The 22,397-nt window shown below is 37.9% G+C and overlaps 1 protein-coding gene and 1 non-coding gene across 4 annotated transcripts in view; both read right to left on the reverse strand.

Annotated features, from left to right (window-relative positions):
* The window catches only part of LOC138696603 (RNA/RNP complex-1-interacting phosphatase), a 364,465-nt gene that overhangs the window by 69,965 nt on the left and 272,103 nt on the right, over window positions 1-22,397 (reverse strand). For all 3 annotated transcript variants that reach the window (XM_069821760.1, XM_069821759.1, XM_069821758.1), the window contains one exon: window positions 7,113-7,159. In XM_069821760.1, coding sequence (XP_069677861.1) covers window positions 7,113-7,159 — 47 coding nt within the window. The remainder of the gene's footprint in view (window positions 1-7,112; window positions 7,160-22,397) is intronic.
* TRNAY-AUA (transfer RNA tyrosine (anticodon AUA)) lies at window positions 965-1,037 on the reverse strand. The gene has a single exon. It is a non-coding gene; the product is annotated as a tRNA-Tyr (tRNA).

Genomic DNA, 22,397 nt, shown 5'->3' on the forward strand with positions numbered 1-22,397 from the left:
CATCTCGCTATCACCATGGACGCTAAATAACCTGGTACTTGAAACAACACCGTTAAATAGCCGACTAAAAAAATAACGACGGTGGTGGTAGTATAATAACACTAGTTAACAATCATTTTGCATCTGGTATGTGATATATCAATTTTTTATTGTAGAATCCGACACGGCCTTCAGAATTGTTGTAAGGATCTTGAGATATTTCAGGTTTTATACGGATTTTATAATATTTTTAGACTGCTAATGTTCTCAATTTTTCAGGGATAGTGTATAATAAATCAGAATTATGATGGTTAATCTCTGTATTTGAATCATTATATGGTGGAAGAAGTTTTCAAAAGAGTCACTATATGGCAGAGGTATTAGTTGTGCGAAAAGCGTAGGCTACTGGCATTGGCTGGTAGAGGCGACTCAGCTAGCGACGTCAGCCCTGTAGCCTAGTGCGTGCTGAAACGTGATTTTGTTGGTTTATAAGTTTTTTTATGTTACCAAGAAAACTTTAGTGGGATTCTACGTGTTATGATATGCAAGAATTTAAAATGGTCCATTTTACCAATATCGTATTACTGTCTTTGTGTTAGTGCTGTGTATCTATAAAATGCGACGTGATATAAACTGATTTTTCCACTAAATTCAGCATCCCAAAATTAGGTAAATCCATCCAATTACATACCAGATACACGAAAAAAGTTTCAATTTGTCGACTAGTGTAATTATTATGGTGGTAATAATGGTGGCAATGCCCGTGATGACGGAGATATGACGGTAGCTGTGATAATAATGAAGGGGTGATGATAAAAATGACGTTGTTCATAATAATGACGGTGGCGGTGATTATGATGGTGGTGATAAGGGCAATGGTAAATATAAAGAGGTGTTCATGATATTTGGTGACTATGCGTTGGTGATGATAATGGTGTTACTATCTAGCCAGAATAAGTACTTAATATTTGAGGAGAAAAATTCGCTCCGGCGCCGGGGATCGAACCCGGGTCCTTGGTTCTATGTACCAAGCGCTCTGACCACTGAGCTACGCCGAATTCAATCCACAGCACCGGATCGAATCTTCCTCCTTCAGTGTTTCCCTTCGTGGCCTGACTCCAAGTTAGGCATATATGTTGACGTATAATTCAAGTGTCAACTGCCATTATACTAGAAGCGCACTCAGCTGAGCAACTTATTTGACCGGGATTCCATAGTTATGTTGCACTGCTAGCTATGAGAATATTATGGATTTAGTAATTTGTCCTACAGAATAATCTCTGTAATGTTGGCAATTAATATTTGAGGAGAAAAATTCGCTCCGGCGCCGGGGATCGAACTCGGGTCCTTGGTTCTACGTACCAAGCGCTCTGACCACTGAGCTACGCCGAATTCAATCCACAGCACCGGATCGAATCTTCCTCAAAGGGAAACACTGAAGGAGGAAGATTCGATCCAGTGCTGTGGATTGAATTCGGCGTAACTCAGTGGTCAGAGCGCTTGGTACGTAGAACCAAGGACCCGGGTTCGATCCCCGGCGCCGGAGCGAATTTTTCTCTTCAAATATTAATTGCCAACATTACAGTGATTATTCTGTACGACAAATTAATAAATCCATAATAAAATAAGTACTGCTCTTGATGTACATAAAACACTGAGTTAAGGTACTCAGAACGGAAAGGAAAAGGGTTCTTTACTTTCTATTTTTCTTGAGTATACGAATTGTTATTTCATAATTTACAGAAAAAATGTGGCGTATCCTTATTCCCCCCTTTCAATGCCTCACAGACCTATAATGCGAAATTGTCCACAAAAGTGATTTGTGTTATTGACAAGTGGACGATTGTTATGACAACGCTAAATAACCTAAGATGTTGATAAAGGGTCGTAAAATAACCTACTAAAAATGATGATGATGGAGATTAGTTGGGATGCCACAGGGGAACCGGAGCTACCGGGGAAAACCCCTGTGTTACCTGGAACATGCTCTTGCTCGACACAAGTTATAAATCGGAATACGCCGGGGATCGAATCCGAGTCCACATAATTATAAGTTTAGCGCTCTAGCCACTAAACCACTATTTAAAATGAATGTAAAGTATTAACTTTTACTAAAGATCATTACATTTCTTGTGCATAATTTCTGGATAAATAAACCCATAGACATTGAATATCTACAAAATTCCCTTTTAGTAGCGTAAGTATAGAAAGAATCGCTGTACACAGACAGATAGACAGTCAGCCAACCGGACGGACGGACGGCATGTACAAAACCAATTTATGAATATCAGGGATGATGTGAGGTTTTTTTAAATATGTGCATCGTGTCATAAGTACTGGGTGTTCATTTAAAGTGTGTCATGACGTCACTGTTGTGAGTCATGCGATTTGAAGCGAGTTTCAGCTTTTATGTCAGAGAAGTTACCTATTGTGACAGCGACGTGAGATTCGAACTCACGACCAGCGTCCCGCAAGAGGGAGGCTCGCGTGTGGGTCGACGCGGGCTCCGCGGAGCGCTGGGGGGCAGGGCGCGCGGCAGACGAAACGCTGGTACGGGGAGCATCTGCATGCTGAAGGGCAGAGGGGGTGTATTACGTCAACGCGACGAGGGGAGGGTGCGCGCGCAACTGCTGCGTGCGGAGTGAAGGGGGGACGGACCCTCCCGAATCTTCCAGAGAAGTCCGTCCGAAGTGGAGATATCCAGATAATTCAAGAGGACACCCGTAGAAATTTCTCGTAACTATGATTTTGCTATAAAAGAAGAAATGCGAGCGAACCTGAGCAGTTTTCAGTTTATTCAGCCATTCAGTGAGTAAGCCAGAGCAAGCAAGCCAGTCTTGTGTACCGGAGTTCGACTCGAGTGTGCGTCCGCAACTGTGTCAGCATCCGAAGGCCTGAGTTCGAGTGCAGTGAACCGCAGTTGGAGGGACCTGAGTTCGAGTACAGTGGACTGTCTCTGAAGGTCTGTGGTTCGAGATACTGTGAACTCGAGTGACTGAGCTAGAAGAACTGTGAACTGAGAACTGACAGTTCTGATTTGTAAATAGTGCTTTGTAAATATTAGTTAAGATTAACAGTTCATTGTTGTTCGTAATAGTCCAAGTAAATTGTCATTGTCGTCGGTGGAGTGCACTAACGAATACTGTGTTACTGTGTGGAGAGCAAATCCTATTGTTGAGATAATAAAGTTACATTGTTGTTAGTAAATAAAAAGTTACACTATTAATCAAGGCGTTCAATCTGAACTTGAGAACGTATACGGTATAACTTGAACGTCGTAGCAACAGATGGTGGTCTGTACGGTGTGTGTGCTACCATAACCTCTTTCGAACTGTGTTTTGCGCGGGCAAGTCTTACGCAGGGTATTTGTTATCATTGTTATCATCGGTTGCGTACGGCAACATTCCACAACACAAATCAAATGCTCCGTGTCCATGTTGACCGTCGACGTTAATGTCAACAAATACGTAAGTAATAGTTTTGACCCTCTCCCCATTTCCCGACAGTAAGAAAGAACTCACCTCAGTACGTGTTTCCAAACAGTTCACATTCCTGCCACTACAGGCGTTACCGTAAGTATCGGTAAGTAATCTTCAGAATGAACGCCGTACTTGCCAGGCAACTTCTCTGGCACATAGATAATACGCCTCTGCGGAAGTGTAGGAAGATTGAATTCTCTAGGCTCATCGGCTAGTCACATGACGGCATACAGCGAGCCATGACACACTTTGAACTAAACACCCAGTAGATACATCCTACGTTTCGGAGCTACATACGGGCTCTATAATCAGCAAAGATAGGAAAGGGAAAACTACTGGATCTATTACCAACAGATCTAACAGATAGAGTTCCTCCTGTCTTTCCTTCCCAGATGATGAAGCTGGTGTCTTACTATGAACCGTTGGATGTCTCTACAACTACGATACGATGAAAATATTAAAAAACCTTGCATCACGCTGATCACTGTGAAAATCTCAAACCACAGACGATACCGAGGATGCTTAAAGTGTGTATTTCCATGAAAATCTCGAAATTTATTAGTTTCAGAGGTGCAATACTATCTTCCCTAGTTCGTATAATGAGGAAGAAAGAAGACAGGACAGGATTCTGAAATTGTACGACTGTCGCCTTGAATCCAGATGAAGAACTAGAAAACTTTGTCTTGATATGTGGCGTAAATGAATGATGATAATTGGAATACATAGAACACATACATTTCTGTAGGGCGTATAATAATTTAGTTTTCATAGCAGGAGCTGTTTCATAGACGGTTTATGAGGGAAAAGGTTAGAAGTCACCATGCTACATCAAACTCACTTTTACCTGAATGTGCTGAAGCGTCAAAGCATTAAATCCGAAATTGCAAGAGCGAAAGCGAATGCCTGAATTGATATTCCTAATAATGACTGTTTTATGGTGCAATGTGCTACTCATTGCGGAATGGGGAATCCTGTATTAACTGAATGGCTGGTATCTGTATAATCATACTGAAGTGCGAAATACCTCACTGGCACAGCAGGAGGCTAACGGTGCCTACAACACGTTGTAATAGAGAAACAGCGCCATCAATAACTCTGAAGTCTGTTGAATATCCCCACGTGCGTACCAATATTTATAGCAAAATGCAGCTATGCAATATTGCAAAACGATTGTTTGCTAGCTTCTTTGATGTTACAATGGCGATTAGAAATGATATATTACATTTGGAGCAAAACAATTAAAATATATTCTTTTAATCTTATTACTTAGCCATTTTAGCATAATAAACAAACCTGGTTAAGGGGAGGAGATACTTTTTTTTTTTTTGTAATTGATGCACAATTTTCATGTTTTGTATGTAGAAATACCATTGTTGCAACAACTTAAATTCGAGAACAGTTAAACAAATTTTGGGCCCAAATTATGACAAAATAAAATACCAGATACAGTAATTCACTGAAATGGATATATACAGTAGTCTACATTTTATTCCTACACGCGCATTCCATGAAACGTTTGGAGCACAATTTTGATATTAACTTTCAAAATTTTAAGATAAAAAATATAAACTTTTTAAGAATTAATTTTAAACCATGAAGTGTGCATTTTTCATATTTAATAAGACAAATAACACAAAACTCCACAAACAATTTAGTGAAATTATTAATGATAAACTTTTAAAGAGATGAGAACACGTCCAATTCACATACGAATAAAAAGTGTGTAACTAAAAGTGTAATTGTAATTCAGCATATTGTAGTTAAAATTTATACCACGTATATTAGCACCATTGCGCAATATTGCCTTACATTGATCACCATATCATAAAATTCCTGATTTCTTATGTTTTATTCGACTGTAATTATTTCCATTATTCTTTGTCATATGGCAACCTTACAAGTTGGGGAAAACATACATTTTAGAATGGGATTACTAAGAATTAAGCCTATATGCAAAGCAGATTTATCTCTCGGTTTTGAAACTTAGGTTCTAAAAAGGGAGGGAGGAGAATACTGAAGCTTAACAATGTAAATTTACATATCATTAATCATTAATACACTAACGGTCTTACTAATAAAAACTCTATATACAGACGCTTAACTATCTTATATTTATACAATGAGTAGCTCGTTTACAAGTCGTATGTAAATTCCTTACTAATAATCACTATATACGTCGTGTCTAACAGTATAACTGTTACACAGCTACGTCATAATTTCGTCATTACTTCATTACGAAAGATATTAGAATATCTGAGGTTCTCTATTGTATCCGGTAGAGCGCTCTAGTGTGCCGTGTTAAGTATCGATAGTACAACTGGCTCTGATCGACTACCACACTATATTTTGGTCAAAGGGTACAAGCTACAGCAATATTATTCTAATTATTCTGTGCTTTGATTTGTTCTTCTGTGGTTACAAGGCTACCATCATCATAAAGTGACAGTTGATACAAACAGCTGTTAGAGGGGCGGCCATTTTTTCTCTCTATACAACGCTTAAACAAGGGGTTTCGTGTATATAACTACTGCAAAGCAATTCCCATTGTATAGTTACAGACTGTTTATACATCCATCGCTTATGCATGGTTTATTAGTAACTTTTTCTGTCTCAACTCTGCATAACTCTCATATAAAAACTATACACGGTTTATTAGCAAGACCGTAAGAGATGAATCTGTATATATTACCAGGTAAAAACTAAAACAGGATTTAGAATCATACAGAACCCAATGCAACTACTACACATTATATTAAGAATGGATGATGCAACAACTATGGATGTCAAATATGCCCTATCCCTAATTCAGTACACCACATCTAGGCATACAGCTAACAGATGCGTAACTGATGCACCTGCAGTTCATTGGACGACATTGTCCACTAATTTTACGACGACAGTGGGTGAAAAAAGGATGCATTATGATAGGGAGAGACACCGGCATAGCTCAGGCGGTAGCGCATTTGACTGCCGATCCGGAGTTACGGTCCGGCGTGGCTTGAATTCCCGCTTGGGCTGATTTCCTGGTTGGGTTTTTTATAAGGTTTTCGCCAACTATAAGGCGAATGTGAGGTAATCTATGGCGAATCTTCTCCAAATACCATGTCGCTGTCACCAATTCTATCGACGCTGGTTGTTACAGCGTCGTTAAATAACCAATTAAAATGGTAAGAGAAATTGAAATACCCAGAGAAAGAATTTACTCCAACACTGCACTTGTCCTTCACGAATTTTATTCCAAACCGCCGGGGTTTGATTCCAAGTACCCGACACGATAAGGCCGATGAACTAGATGTTCGTCTAATGTAGCAACTAAAAGTTAGATAATATGATTTCATAAGAAAAACCTCCTGCATTATAAAATACTTCAGTACAAGTACTCTAACAACATCAACTTTGTAATCTCGTTCCACGCCATTCTATACGCTTTTAAAGCAAGATGCGTTGGCGTCATGACACTGAAATCGATTATTAGGCTATAACGAGTAATAGGCTATTACTCTACACCGATTGCGAAGTCATGGAAGTGCGAGAGAGGGTGTTGACTAGAGTCGGGGAGATTGCCCCGAGCCACGCATACTAAACACCAGGGTGCCCATATCGAATCTCTCCCTCTTATTTATATCCATAACAGCATTATGCAGTACAACATACCTTGTTCATCCGACTCATTTAGGAAGGCATCCACTGTGTTGAAGAACCTGTAACAAGGGCCATAAGTATAATCAACACCCGTCGGTAGCTTATAAATTGAAAATAAAACATGAAGCACCTTCATATTCACACCGGCCGATAGCTAAACTCAAGTTATATAAGAGAAAACATTTGTTTTAACGGTCTCACTACACTTCATCTTATGGCCTTCACAGAGCATGTTCCTCTGAGGAAGACAGTTGCTGTGATATGCAAGTCTCGTCTTAAACTCTGGTACAAAGTGTACTCTTCGACACATAATGGAATCAGAAATTTGAAAAATATGCCAAGTCCATTGGAGCTACTTCTCAGATAATCACAAAAAAAAAAACTATTTGTACTGACATTTATCGATATTTTTTTGGTGAAATTGTATGCAATAGATAGAGCTCTATTAAAATAACTGTCCAACGTTAAACACACACACACCATGAATAAATATATAATAAGATGCGAAACTTAATGAGTTTCCGGTAACACATACTAGAGGCGCTATTGTAGAAATTGATCTTGCTGCCATCTATTTCTGGGAGGGGCGTTATTACATCTAGCAGCGCACCAAGTAGCGAAAAGAGTAATTACTCCATGCATTTAGCAGCGCACTTGGTGACGAAAATGTTAAACTGTGCAGAAAGTATTCCCTCCCACCCTCATCGATATTCAAAACTAACTCAATTTAAAATAAAACATTTACGGTTTTATTCCTCACAGCATATTCTACTGAAAATTCTTACCGGAGCCAACAAGAAGATAAAAGAGACGATGTGTTTTACACTACCCGATTAAAATATAACCAGACAGAGACAAAAAATAAAGCAAAAGGTTAGATAATTGGGATTGTATTCTTTGGGTATGGAAAAGTCTGCAAGAACTACTTAGATAGTTCAATTTATTATATTACTATTACTTTACAATACATTCAACAACACTATTTTTACAACGTCCATAAACATCACTGTTTAACATACACTGCTTATACACACACGTATCACTTTATGTTCACTTATTAGCAAGTTTCAGTCCGCCATCTTCATCTTCGACTCTCCCGTACAGCAATATCTCGAACGGATAAATAGAGAACTCTCGGTAATGTACCCAACACGTAGTTCTAATATTCACTACCTACGACGTTGGGCGCTGATCACCTTATTTCAAACCCCCAAATCCAGATGGTGCTGACCGCAGTTTCGCATCCTATTATATATTTATCCATGCACACACACAAGTATCATTTTCTCTGCAATCAGTTTTGTCGACTTAGCACGTTTTTCCAATGAATTTGTATTTACAGTTTATAGTCACTGTATTCCATATTACGTTAAATAACAACATTTAATCAGTTGTTTAGCATAATCCAGTTTTATACCATAATCCAATGTTTTACATTACTGTCTATAAGATTTCATTCATGCAAAAAAGGTACCAGGTCCGTACTCAGTGAAAGACTTGTAGCTAACCTTTTTCAAATGAAATAAAACTTAGACGCCATGGATTTTATGTATACGTGCGTCAGATCTGACCCATTCTTCTACAGAAAGAAGCGTCTTGCCTTCGAGAGCATTATGGCGTCAATTCGTTTTCGCCAAAAAAAAAAAAAAAAAAAAATGTGACTTAATTACTTTTCCCAATTTCTGATCCAATTTGGCCGAAATACAAACGTTTTAAAAAATAAAACATTTCAATGGCCTTATTAAACTAACTTATTGCAATGTTTTCACTTACTCTGCTTTTTCAAAATTGTCTTTAAAAAACAGTAACAATTTATAAAAGTGCCAGGATGGATTGTATTGGTCTTCAGGTTCTCTTAAACGTACCTTAGATATCTGAGTATTTTTAGTACGGAAATAACCACGTAAGTACGCAATTATTCAACCACGTAAATAATTCCACTTTTCTGGAAAGCGTCACAATAAACCCTTTCATTAAATCCCATATAGTTCATTCTGATACACATATAGCATTCATAAAATAATATGTGTTAACTGCCAAAAGGTCAGTACCGGTAATTATATTGTTTCTAAAATCGTAAAATATCAATTATTAATTTACAAAGTTACTTATTACTGGTATCCACTTTACACCACCTCATTCTAGTGACGAGATCAAGAAAGCTTGGGGCTCTATCTCCATGCCCCCGAAGTGCCTTTATGGCATGTGAAGGAGCTACCTTTACCTTTATTAGTATCCATTTCAACTCCTACTTCATCTCACAATTTCACAATAAGATATGGGCTTTGGTAGTCGGGTTGCGCCTGATTTCAAAATTTGTAAACATTGATTATCCTACTGATAAATTGTTTTTTAGAATTTAAAGTCTTGAAAATACATCAAATTTATATCAATGCATTATTAAATTTTATATATAAAAATCACACATATTTCAGATCATATACTCACAAACAAAACCGAAAGTTCTACGGACGCATGCGCAGTAAAGACATTTAGGTGGTTTGTAGCTGGAAAAATGAGGGGATTCATTCTACGAGCTACCAACGGGCTAACGACCAGACCTCGTCTTGCACGTCTCCACTGCTTAACTTTCGGGCATTCCTTCCGACTAGGTAATAGATCAGGCTACCAACTACCAACCAGGCTCCGTCTTGCACGTACCCTTAATTTATTATCACATGCACTGTTCCCGTTCTTCGTGGTTTCGATTAGTTTTCTCAAAAAAGGCTACGAATAAGACATATTTATATAATATTTTTCGTTTAGAATAGTCCATACTACCATTCCCCAACGTATGACCCTTTGCTCCTGAATCATCCTTTAAATCAGTGATCGCCAAAAGCTGTGTCGCGACACATGCCCCTGTCTCCACTCAAGCGTAACCATGACATCATATCCCCACCCTCTGTTTACAGCCATCACTTCGATATAAGTAAAGACATTTATCAGCAGCGGACGTACACATGTAATGTTACAAATGTGTAGGATAATAATAATAATAATAATAATAATAATAATAATAATAATAATAATAATAGCAATAGTAATAATAATAATAATAATAATAATAATAATAATAATAATAATAATAATTTATTTAACCTGGCAGAATTAAGGCCATACGGCCTTCTCTAACACTCAACCAGGAGTAAATCTGCGTCACACAAACACTACAAATTTACAAAGTACACTACAATTTTACACACAAAACTGAATAAGATAATAATAATAAAATGTAAACAACGAGTAAGTAGAAATCAGACATAATATATAACATACAGAAAGAAAGGAAAAAGCATAATAAAATATGAACAGCAGGTTAAAATAAATGAGACATACAAAGTATAAAAAAGTAAGACAATTATTGATAATGATGATAATAATAATAATAATAATAATAATAATAATAATAATAATAATAATAATAATAATATGTTTCGATGTCTTTTCGAAAACAGATAGTAAGTAAAAACTTAATTTTAAGGAGCATGGAAGGAAAAGTATTTATTTTGTGCAGATGGCAAAAATATGAGATAATTAATATGTTCTGAAACTTTAAATGAAGTATAAAAGAACAATGTACGTTGTCATTATTTTTCTTGTTATGAAGACTACCACGCCCTTACCTGTAACTTGAATAATAAACGAACAATAAAAAGTAACGGCTTAGTCTATATGTCTTAATCAGGGTAAAATACTTCCACGTTTTTTTTCTACGTATGAGTGTAATTTGAATATTTCATTAATAAATAAACAATAAAAATATCGGTTTCTATGTCTTAATCGGAGTAAAATACTTCAACGTTTTTTTTTAAGTATGTAGTGTAATTTAAAACTTCGTGACCAGCCTGGTATGTTTTTCTAATTTCAAATATCTGCTGATGTAAAGTACACGCTCTTTCTATGGAAAATAAGAAAATAAATTTATTTTATTTTATTAATACAAAAATGATTACTAGGAGGATAAAAAATTAACATGGAAAACATGTGTATGGTTAATAAGTAGAAGAATATTATATTGCTTTCGTTTTTTGGTCACAGTCCGTCTCTGCACTGTTATTCACTGCATTACCTGAGGAGATACCCACTCCACCCCTCTCCCAGCGATAGTGGTGTGCGGGTTGCATTTCTATTACGTCATAATTTCATGGTGTTTGGCAACCACTGCTTTAAATAAACAAACAGTGTCAAAATAAGCAGTTCCGGGCCTCCATCTAGCACAATGCAGGGTGATGTAAACGACAAACACCTATGCCCTAGGCGGGACTGAAACTCACGACCACTGCTTCCAAATGCCTCCAAGGTTGCGACACACCCATTACATCAGACCACTGTTTAAAATGATGTACGTATTGTTACAATACAGATATACAAGTGCGATAAACTATATTTGTTGATCCTTTTCGAGCTCAAGCTAGGAAGCTTGGTTTTGTAGGGATGAAGTTCCTCTCACACACGTAGCACTCTCCTTTAACCGATACACTCGTGTAAATCTCCACTCTATTTGTCACTGTACAGAATATTGTAGACTTAACAAGACATATATCCTACATAACTGAATACACTTCATAAAACAGGTTATGACTTTTCGAACATCCTTCAGTCTATTGAATCGCCCACTATTTCCATGTACTTGGTAGTTGAACGCCCTTATAAATCAAGTTTATCAAAAAGCGAGCTACAAGGATGTAGCAATGTTCACTCTCCCTACACTGTCAGCCATGTTGTTTAAAAAGAATACGAAAACCCTCAAACAGCCATCAGTAGCTGAGACGTTAATTAAAATCTTTAGTCCTCAACCTCCACACAGGCGTTAGGGAAGGAGCCCCGCCTGTTGTAAACAGCTACGCAGCTGTTATTACCGATTGGTTCCACCAATATTGGCAACCACTACCTAGCCGTCACCACCAAATTCTGGTATAACACAGGCTGCAGTTAACCGGCCATCTAATAAATTTAAAATCAAGCGTGACTGTCATTAACGTCATATAAAACAATTGAGGTTTTCAAAATGCCATCATTAACTACTTGAAGCGCATATATAAATAAGTTCAATTATTTATGAAATAAACTACTGAAGAAAACATGGAGAAGAAGAATTTACACACAATACCAATAAAATAACTATTCTGAAGAAAGTATAATACTGAAATTGATCAGAAGGTGAGAAAGAGGAAGCTACCTACTGAAGGATGATGCAATGGGAGGAATAATGAACGGAAGAAAAGTTCGAGGCCAAACAAATATCACATGACAGACAACATTAAGATATATGGATCGTATGTGGGGACTAATGTAAGAGGAAGGCGGAAAATAGGAAATATGGGAGAATGCTGCATTAGCAGTGAAAGACCTGCCCTTGAGCAGAAAACTATGAATGAATTAGCAGAGAGTAGAACAGACATTTTATATTTATAACTAGAGACCGGATTTTTATGTAATATTGATTCCAAAATCATTTACAGACTCAGAAACAGAATTTGGGCCACCTGAATTTTGTTTCTGGGTATGTACACAAATATGTAGACCTACCATAATTAAAAACCTCAAAATAATTATGTACTCAATATGCAATATCAAAACTGTTATTTTAAAAAATAATCGTATTCCAAATATAGATAAGAATATTAATTTCACATTATACATGACTTGTAAATAAAGTACCGTCATTTCCCGTAACTATGGTCCTGAAACACAACTATAGTCCACGATACAACCTTTCAAATTTTGTACTCCATAACGTAGTACCTCGTTTACCTGCATTTTTGTTGTACTGCAGTTTGAAGTCAAATCACTCCAGCTATCTACGAACGGTCTATGTTACTTCTACAATGTTCTTTGAATAGTTGTATCGTGGGCCATAGTTGTTCCAGGACCATAGTTATGGGAAATGACGGTACTGGCAACACTGCCGGAAATGGGTAAAGCGCATTCGCATGCGATACGAGACAATTGGTGACCGTAGATGGAGATACTGTCAATGTATTAAATGGTAAAATCGGTTGCTATGACAACAGATGTTATTGTGCGTGGTTAAATGTAGAGCACTATTTTAACTGCTCTAAAGCATGTTAAACTTGAGCAGCGATCATGGATAAAAATCGAGGTATCCCGTGGTAGAAATGCACGCCAATATCATCAAGGGTTACTTGAAGCTTGTTGCAACGATGCATTATCGTATCGGACGGTTGCAAGATGGATCTCTGCATATCGTACGGATCGGAATGAGACGGCACATGTGGCTCGCACAGGTGCCTGTCCATTTGTGACGAACTAATGGAGTTAGTGCGAGGTTCCCTTGCTGTTGAACGTCGCTGGACTGTATGAGAATTATCCATCGAGGTTGGTTTCAGTCATCAAACTGTGTGGCACATCCTGAAGAAAAACCTCCACATGAGAAAAACTGCAGCACTCTGAGTTCCTCATAAACTGACAGAAGCACGTAAGTAGCACCGATACGTAACAGCTCAACTCCACCTACAGAGATACCACAACAAAGGGACGTATTCCTGCAACGTACTGTTGCCATTGACGAAACGTGGGCACGGGCATACGAGCCTGGACTAAAGCGTTAGTCTAATGAATGGCACCACAAAGGATCACCACGTCCAAAAAAAGTGCGATAAGAACCATCTAGGGTGAAAGTCATGCTGATTGTGGCATACGATAGTGAAGGTGTTATCATTATCCATACAGTAGCTCAAGACCAAAATGTCAATGCAGCGTACTACCAACATTTTCCAGCTATGCGGCACAAACGTCCACATTTCTGAGAGACAATCCACCTTTCATCTTGCATGATAATGCTCGTTGTCATGTCGCAGGAGCAGTGGCTGAATTGCTACAGATATCAGATTGGGAAGTATTGGAACATCCTCCGTATTCTTCTGACATGAGTCTTTGTGACTATGACTTATTTCCACGGTTGAAAGAACCACTTAGAGACAAGAGGTTTCCAGATACTGCATCAGTGTTTCATGCAGTAGGGCAGTCCATCAGAGAGATCAATAGAAACTATCTCGCTAACGGCATTCAACGGTTACCACGGATTTGGCAAAAAATATAGGAACACCCTGATGATTATATTGAAGGATGTAAATGCATTTTCCACATAAGTTCAATAATATGTTTGTACTGTCTATGTTGCCACTACTTTATTTACAACCCTCGTATATGTCACGATATAGTTATGGTGGGATTTGAAAGTTAATCAAGGCATGAAACACAATGTGCCACAAGATATTTCTCCATATTTTCAGGAGTTAAGTTCCATCGAAAATCGGACAGTATGTTATTATACATCGTAACGATCGCATGACGTTCTTGGTGCATTATAAAACAAATGAATGTGGCCGACAGCAAAGTTTTCCGCGTTTCTCCGCTGAGGATCTGGCTAGGCGGTAAAGTGGCATGAAGTCCTTAAGTAGCGAGACCTGTCAATCATGTAGGGTTTTTTTAGAACAAACTGCAACACGGTAGGATTAGCAGGGAAATATCTGGTTATACCTGAGTGACTGCCTATGCTGAATGCTAAAATATGTACTCCCTTACGCACTGACAACACTGGGTTTAAAATTGTATAAATATTTTCATAATTTCGTTTTAGTTTACGCTGTAGGCCTAAGGCTGATAATTTCCTTTACAAAACGTTCAATTTGGCATGGACGTTAATTTTATATAAAATTATGTAATTACTTTGTGATATGTATTAACATGCAAGATAATATGTACTGCAGTATTAAAATTAATTATAATGATCTTAGTACCCTAATTCGCGAACTTTTTAAGTTTTCAGACATATATACACACACAGGAAAAAATATATAATTAGGGCCTACATAAAAATTCGGACTCCAATAATGACACCATATCATACAATTATTTATAAGAAAACCGTGTCCCACAATAAAACTGAATCGTATAGGCCAGGCCTGCACAAGGTTTGCGCTCTCCGAGTCGGCTCACAGCCCGCGAGCGGAATGCAGATATTGGTTACGCTATGTATAAGGATGAATTGGAAGAAGGGGTGATCTCATACAAAATGTACACAAAAGAAAGTACTAGTACGAGTGTTTATGAAATGGATTCCCGTTCAGTGTTTACAAAACTATCCTGGACTATTATTAATTAATAAAGAAGTATTTATTTTACAGAAATAACAGAAACTCTAAAGCTACTTAAATATACAATATCATTTTATTATATTTTTATTTATCAGTACATAAAAACGGAATTTTATGCTGTTCGCAGCTGAAAGAAACAGTACTTATCGTAATGAAACATCAGTTACAGAGGTCCGACGCATGCCTTTATTAAAGTTGATTATAGAAAACAGTTGTTCACAAATATAAATGTTGAGCCAAACATAGCAATCGTTTTCACAGCCAGCCTGTGTAGTCATGGATATTATTGCTGATATTTAGTCTTTTAAAACTCAACCAGGCTAGTAGTATTATCCAAACGGTCTTTAGCCCTTAGGTCACACTGAAGATCAATAAGCTCAAGCTGTAAATCGTATGACACTGTTTCAACTGGTGTTAGAAGGAATTTATTATAACTTTAAACTTTTTTCCAATTAAGACAAGATCTTGGAAACTAGAATTAAATTTATTCTGAATTTCAATTAATATTCGCACATAACCGTTTAATATGGCTTCATCACGAGCAGTTTCTATCGTTGGAAAGTGAGCCATATTACCTTCCCGAAACTGATTTACGAAAAGTGTAAGTTTACGACTGAAATCAACATATCAACAATGAGCTGGCCTTTCCCCTGAAGAGAGATATTTAAATTGTTGAAGATTAATAAATTCTAACGTACCCTACCTCATGTAATAATGCAACTTTCAACTCCTGAACCTTTTTTACTGCGACCTTCACCAACAAAACCATCGTGTCTCTATGTGTGGACTAGTAATGACGCATTATATTATGTTTTCCTCTTTCTTTCAAACTTTCGTGGCCGATAAGGCACTGAGTACTGACTCCAGCTCCTGTGAAAAAGTATTTTCCCATGCCATATTGAAATAATTTGCTTTTAGATTCCTCCGCTAAGTAGCAGTAGATGGACAAAGTGAAATAACTACTGATTATACACACTACACCAGATAGCTGTGTGGACTATCTTCTACCTATAGCAGGCCTACGTCATTCCGACGTTACACGACTCTCCCGCTCCGAAGGAGCGGCTGCGCTCGATGAGAGCCGTTTGTGCAGGCTTGGTATAGGCGATCTGTAAGTAGATAAGAGAAGGGCACAAGAGAATAGCTCTTTGTAACGGATCCAATAGCTACATAAAGCAATCGATTTCTTGCCTTTCCTTATAATGGAATCGATACGTAAATCCGAAACAGTGATGTCTCTGTACCTGTAACACAGTGCATAAGCCCGAAAATTGCGCATCACGACGACCACAGCGAAAGTTTTAAACATACGTAATAGATGGTACCAAATGCTACAGACTATTTAGTGTACTTCATCACATTAAATACTCGTATGAGTCGTAGGCGTAGTGATGGTACTATAATAAATCAATGTTATTTTTAAATAGTAGTCCTAATTTAATTAGAATTCAATTGCGTTGGGATGCCTAGAAATCAAAGAAACTGTGAAATTTCGTGTTATTGATTCTAAAAACCGTGACCTAGAGAAACTAAACACTAAAAATAAAAAAAAAAAACTAACCATAACAATGCTTAATTAAAGAGCTGCAAAGTATAATTTGCTGGGATTACTTTTTTCTCAGGCACATTCTAGACATACAGAGAAAACAGAATTTGAATTTCAAACTGAATGACTCTTCATAGTCTTCAGTAAAGTGAATATGTGAGAAAGAATATCATGTTCCATGCAAACCATTACCAGAATCACAAAATCTGACAGTGATTATCATTTTCAATTATTCAAAGCACCTTCAATAAAATTGTAGGGAAGATCATAAAGTTTAAAACATGATAGTACAATTCCAATTTATGATGTAATAACACTCCTTTGAATTACTGTGTTGGTGCAGTAATCGATATGCGAGAGCGGCTGGCTTGAGTAACAGCAAGAAATCAAGTGACTGTGTAACTAAAATAGAATTTAATTGAAAGAGGAATCATGTGATGCATAAGGACAAAAATAAAGCTAATAAAGTTTTATTAGTTTATACTGCATGAGATGTTAGGCTATTAATTATATCGAATAGTTATTTACGATGTATGTATTTGAATTAAATATGTCAGGTTACCTCTTACGACAATAAGTCGAAGGCAATAAACACTTAAAGACGCACAGATGTCCATAAACGAAATAAATTCTTAGGGCTAAATAAATATAGATCGAATAAAGCTTCGCTATACCGCCATTCGGCATAGTTGCTATGGCCTGACGCAAGCATGTTCTTTTACAACCAAGTCCATTATGTGCGCGGAATGAAGCTTTACTGAGTTATGACCGAACCAGCATGTAGCGCGTAGAGATATACAGGATGTTAAGAAAAAAGTATCCAATATTTTAGGAGGTGCTAGCATGCATCAAAACAAGAAAAAAATGTCTAATAAACATGGGTCCTACAACACATACTTTCTGAGATCTGAACACTTGTTCATTGGAGATGCTCAATGTGACGTCCATTCATGGCAATGCATTCCTCTGCCCTTCGGCGTAAGGAATCAGGCACTATTTGAAATTGACCTGGTTGTTCTTGATGACCAAAAGTCTAGGGGATTTAGATTTGAGGAACGAGCAGGCCAAGATGTGGGGCCTCCCCAATCAATCCAGCGGTCCTGAAATGTCAGCATCAGGTGTTCACGCTCATTGCGGAAAAATGTGCTGGTGTGTCATCATGCATGAACCACAGCTGTAGACTTTGCTGACATGGCACAAGCTCCAGCAAGGTAGGCAATACATTAATTAGAAAATCCTGATAACGAGCCCCAGTTAATCTCTGTGGTAACACGTAAGGCCCTTAATCTATCGCCAAGAACGCCTGCCCATCTACGTTGATTGAGAATCGGTGCTGATGCCTTGTTTGTTCAAGTGCATGGGAATTTTCATCAGCCCACACATGCTGATTACGAAAATTCACAACACCACTTTTCAGTTTTCCTTGCGACGTATTAGTACTCCATACCAGGGGTGTCAACTACGGTATGATTATTTGGTAGCTGCTATAGTGTAGGGCAGAGAAATGCACTGCCATGAATGGACGTCACATTGAGCACCTCCTATGAACAAGTGTTCAGATCTCAGAAAGTATGTGTTGTAGGACCCATGTTTATTAGACATTTTTTTTATTGTTTTGATGCGTACTATCATCTCCTAAAATATTGGACACTTTTTTTAATACCCTGTACAGCAAAATGTTGTCACTTGCATAGTGCAGACCTGCAGAATTTTTTTGTGCGGCGACATGAAATTCATTGATTTGACTAAACAATTTATGATTCAACAGACCTAACCTAAAAATGTATTTTTTTACCACATGAAATGATTTAGGATTAAAGGAATTGGACAGAAGCCTGGGAAAACAATGGTGGATATGAAGAGATTGTGTACAGATAGATCAGAATGAGATAAACGGATAGAACAAGGCTACTCTGACGCTTAAAATGCATACGGGACTTGAAGAAGAAGAAATTATTAGTAGGAACTCCGAAAACCGAACACCACTTTAAAATGTAGTCTACACTGCTTATTTATGAATAAAATGTTCCTGTATTATTATTTACTATTATTACTCATTACGTTCAAATTTCAACTAGCCCTAACACTTGCTGGTAATTTACGTTTCATGATTATTGGCAGCATTTTCAAAGGCAAACGATGCTGTCAGTAAATGTCAGTTGTCAGTACCGGAATTCGAAACAAAGTTGGCAGCAAAAGAAAATTCAATCTGATAACTAGAAAATTACTACCTATCATATAATAGCATTGGAAGTAATAAGGAGTCCACTGCTGTGGAGTAAGGGTTAGCACGTCTGACCGTGAAACGAGTGGGCCCAGGCTAAAATCTTGAGATTTTTTCTGAGATTTTCCCTCAACCCATTAAAAGCAATTGCTGGATAGCTTTCGGCGCTGGACTCTGGACTCATTATCAGCTTCATTTCACTCAGATGCTAGATAACCACAGCAGTTGATAAAGCATCGTAAAATGAACTAAATAAAAAGTATTTGGGGGGGGGGAACTGCTTAGGTTTCGCCCTTACGGTATAAACACAGTCTAGTATATAGTCACGAAGCTCAATACGTAGTAAATATGCATCCATAGATAGTTGCTAACCACTAGGATCGCTAATATCGCATCATTACAGACAATTCGAAATAATACCAGCACAGTCTATTGTTCCTAGCACCCTCACAACTCAAGCTTCGTGACTGTATATACTAGACTGTAGTAGTAGTAATGGTGGTGGTGGTGGTGGTGGTGGTGGTGGTGGTGGTGGTGGTGGTTGTAACTTACCTAATAAATATAACTTTTATGATCAAAGGTACACATGGATTTCACTGTTTCGTATACAGTTAAGTTGGCAGCCTTAAATCTCAATTAGGAAGCGGTCTCATAGGCCCGTCTTGTAGAACACATCACCGTCTCTTACGCCTCTCTTGAAGTGTTCCGCTATTTCGAACTCGTTTATTGCTCCTGCATTCCATATGAAGGGCAGGGACAGATGAAGGCGACGATGTATTTAAAGCCTAAATTATACCCCAAATAATGTTTCATCTAATTTATTTTGTGATCACACGTAACGCCACCGCTTTATCCTCACGACACACGTGTAGGAAATAGATATACTGTGGTAACGGGATGAAAGTGACAAAAAAGTTGTCTCTACGCAATTTAACATCGCTAATGGAGGAGGTATTATAATCCCTGCAGTGAGAGAGAAAACGCTGTTCATAAGAGTTTACAAAGTTTCCCCAAAGCCCCACAACGCACACGCCAACACGCACTTGTCGAGGCACGCATTTGGGACAATGAGACGCGAGATTACGCAATAAGCACAAGAGTGACCTATATCAGAATACTTCTCATTTTTAACCCTAAAATGTTTAATGCACTCTCAACAGTGGCAAGGAACGGTTTAATACAGAGACAGTTCGTAACCATTGATTGTCTGTTAAGTTCTTTCTGGAAAATTTCCATTTTCTTTCAACACAACTGAGGGTGCTTAGCAAAAAGTCAGTTGTCCAAAATCATATCTTTGTTGGAATTTGAAAAAATTTCACAGCATCAACAATAAACGGCATTTGGCGTTGGTAATTTGTATGAACATATTTCTTAGTTCCTGGATAATCTGCAGTATGTTGTTTACACATAACGCATGATATTTTGATAATGGGAGCAAAAAATCCTTTGGGAAAATGACATTTTTACTTGAAAAGTTCCAAATTCACCATGCAGAATGCAAAATGCAACAAAACGCACTAGCGAATGCAGCTGTTACTCTGGTGCGATGGTGCTGCCAACATTGTGTACATCAATGAAACCTGGACAACTGACATTCTTACAAGAAATATTGTGGACTACTGACGTTTTTAAAGAACTGAATACATGTGTTCATGCATGTCCCAGAGGAGCATCAGATGACCGCTTTAACTAAAATTACCAGATTTTGGACAACTGACGTTTTTGTTAAATACCCCACAATTTTCATCAACTTATAGTTTATTATGAAACAACTTATTGAATTTACAGGTTGCCGAAAAAGACAAGGTAAACAAAAATACAATAATAATGGGAACAATAACTTACAATTTAATTGTTGAAAAAAAACTAAATTAATATGAAATTAGAGATCAAAATAATATTAAATGTTACCTCTAAAATTATTATATAACTGATTATTTAAAATATGCAAGAACCACCTAATTACAATGATAACAACGCTTTTAATTTTGTTAATGTATAATCCGAGTTTTTCCAAATTTCCACAAAATAGCGTGGTATAATGCCGCGTGCTCCCACCATCATTCCGAACACCTGTACCTCGGTTAGCTTGTATTTCGCAACACAGTAACCCAACGTAGGTTCATAAATCCACTTCTCGTTGTTCACTTCCTCAGACTGTCCTTCGTGATGTTTAAATCTGACAGTAGAGTCGAGGATGGGTATATGAGATTGGTGTAGAAGAGAGGCACTAAGTTATTGGTAAATACGGTGAGTGAGTGGGTGGGTGGGTGGGTGGGTGAGTGAGTGAGAGAGTGAGTGAGTGAGTGAGTGAGAGTGAGTGAGTGAGTGAGTGAGTGAGTGAGTGAGTGAGTGAGTGAGTGAGTGAGTGAGTGAGTGAGTGAGTGAGTGAGTGAGTGAGTGAGTGAGAGTAATTAATTAATGGGAGTATAAAATAACAAGAATAAGTAAATGATTACGAGCAATAAGCATGGATTTCGGCCGTCGAAGTAAGCAACAGAGAGACTATGAGTTGGCTAGCTAGCTTCTCGAGGACAGGATTCGAGATGCACCCTTATACTTAGGCTTACAATTACCCACTGTGAGCTCAATATGCCAAGATTGTTCCGGTCCCATAGGGGTCCGAGTGAAACTCGTGAATCCGATGTTGACAGACGGGTCATTCTGTCTCAGCCCTGACAGAGTCAGGGTCCATCCCCAAACGAGTACCTGATAAGCCCCAAGGCCCTTAAATCCTATATCAGCATCGAAGACCCGTACTTATCCTCGAAGACTTTATCCCAGTATATTTATAACTATTCCTGATAGTAGATTTAAAAAAATGAAAAGGTGAGGAGTGTTAATGGAAAGAAGAGAAACGGTAGTACTCCGAGAAAAACTATCTCCAACGCCTGCTTTGCCCTCCATAATTTCCATTACGCTCAGGCTGGGGAAGAAAGCCTGACTGCCCAGGTAGAAGACTAGTGCGCTAGCGCTGAGCTGCAGACGCGGCGAGCTATGAGTTAAGAGGGCTAATATTTCAATTGTAATTTTTTACGGAAGGGAATGCTGCAAAAATCGTTTACTGTTATGTTTTAAACGAGAGTCAAGGTAAGGCTGATATATATACAATGAGTCTGTAAAATCATTCAATCAAGTAATCAGTCACTTTCTGAATCAAACTGTCTGAAAATAGAGAAGACAGTCAAACTACTAACCAGTGAGTCAGCAAATCAATAAATAACCTACCAATCAACATATAAACCAGTCAGCCAAATATCCAATAAGCGAGTCAACCAGCCATCCAGGCAGTCAGTCGGCAAGCAACTCTGGGTCGATTTCATCTACCGTACTTAAATTTAAGTATCCATTAAATCTTGATTAAAGTAACACTTCGCTTATCTCGCATTTTACCGTGCGCTAAT

The sequence above is a fragment of the Periplaneta americana genome, chromosome 3 (genome assembly GCF_040183065.1).
Source record: "Periplaneta americana isolate PAMFEO1 chromosome 3, P.americana_PAMFEO1_priV1, whole genome shotgun sequence".
Classification (NCBI taxonomy): domain Eukaryota; kingdom Metazoa; phylum Arthropoda; class Insecta; order Blattodea; family Blattidae; genus Periplaneta; species Periplaneta americana.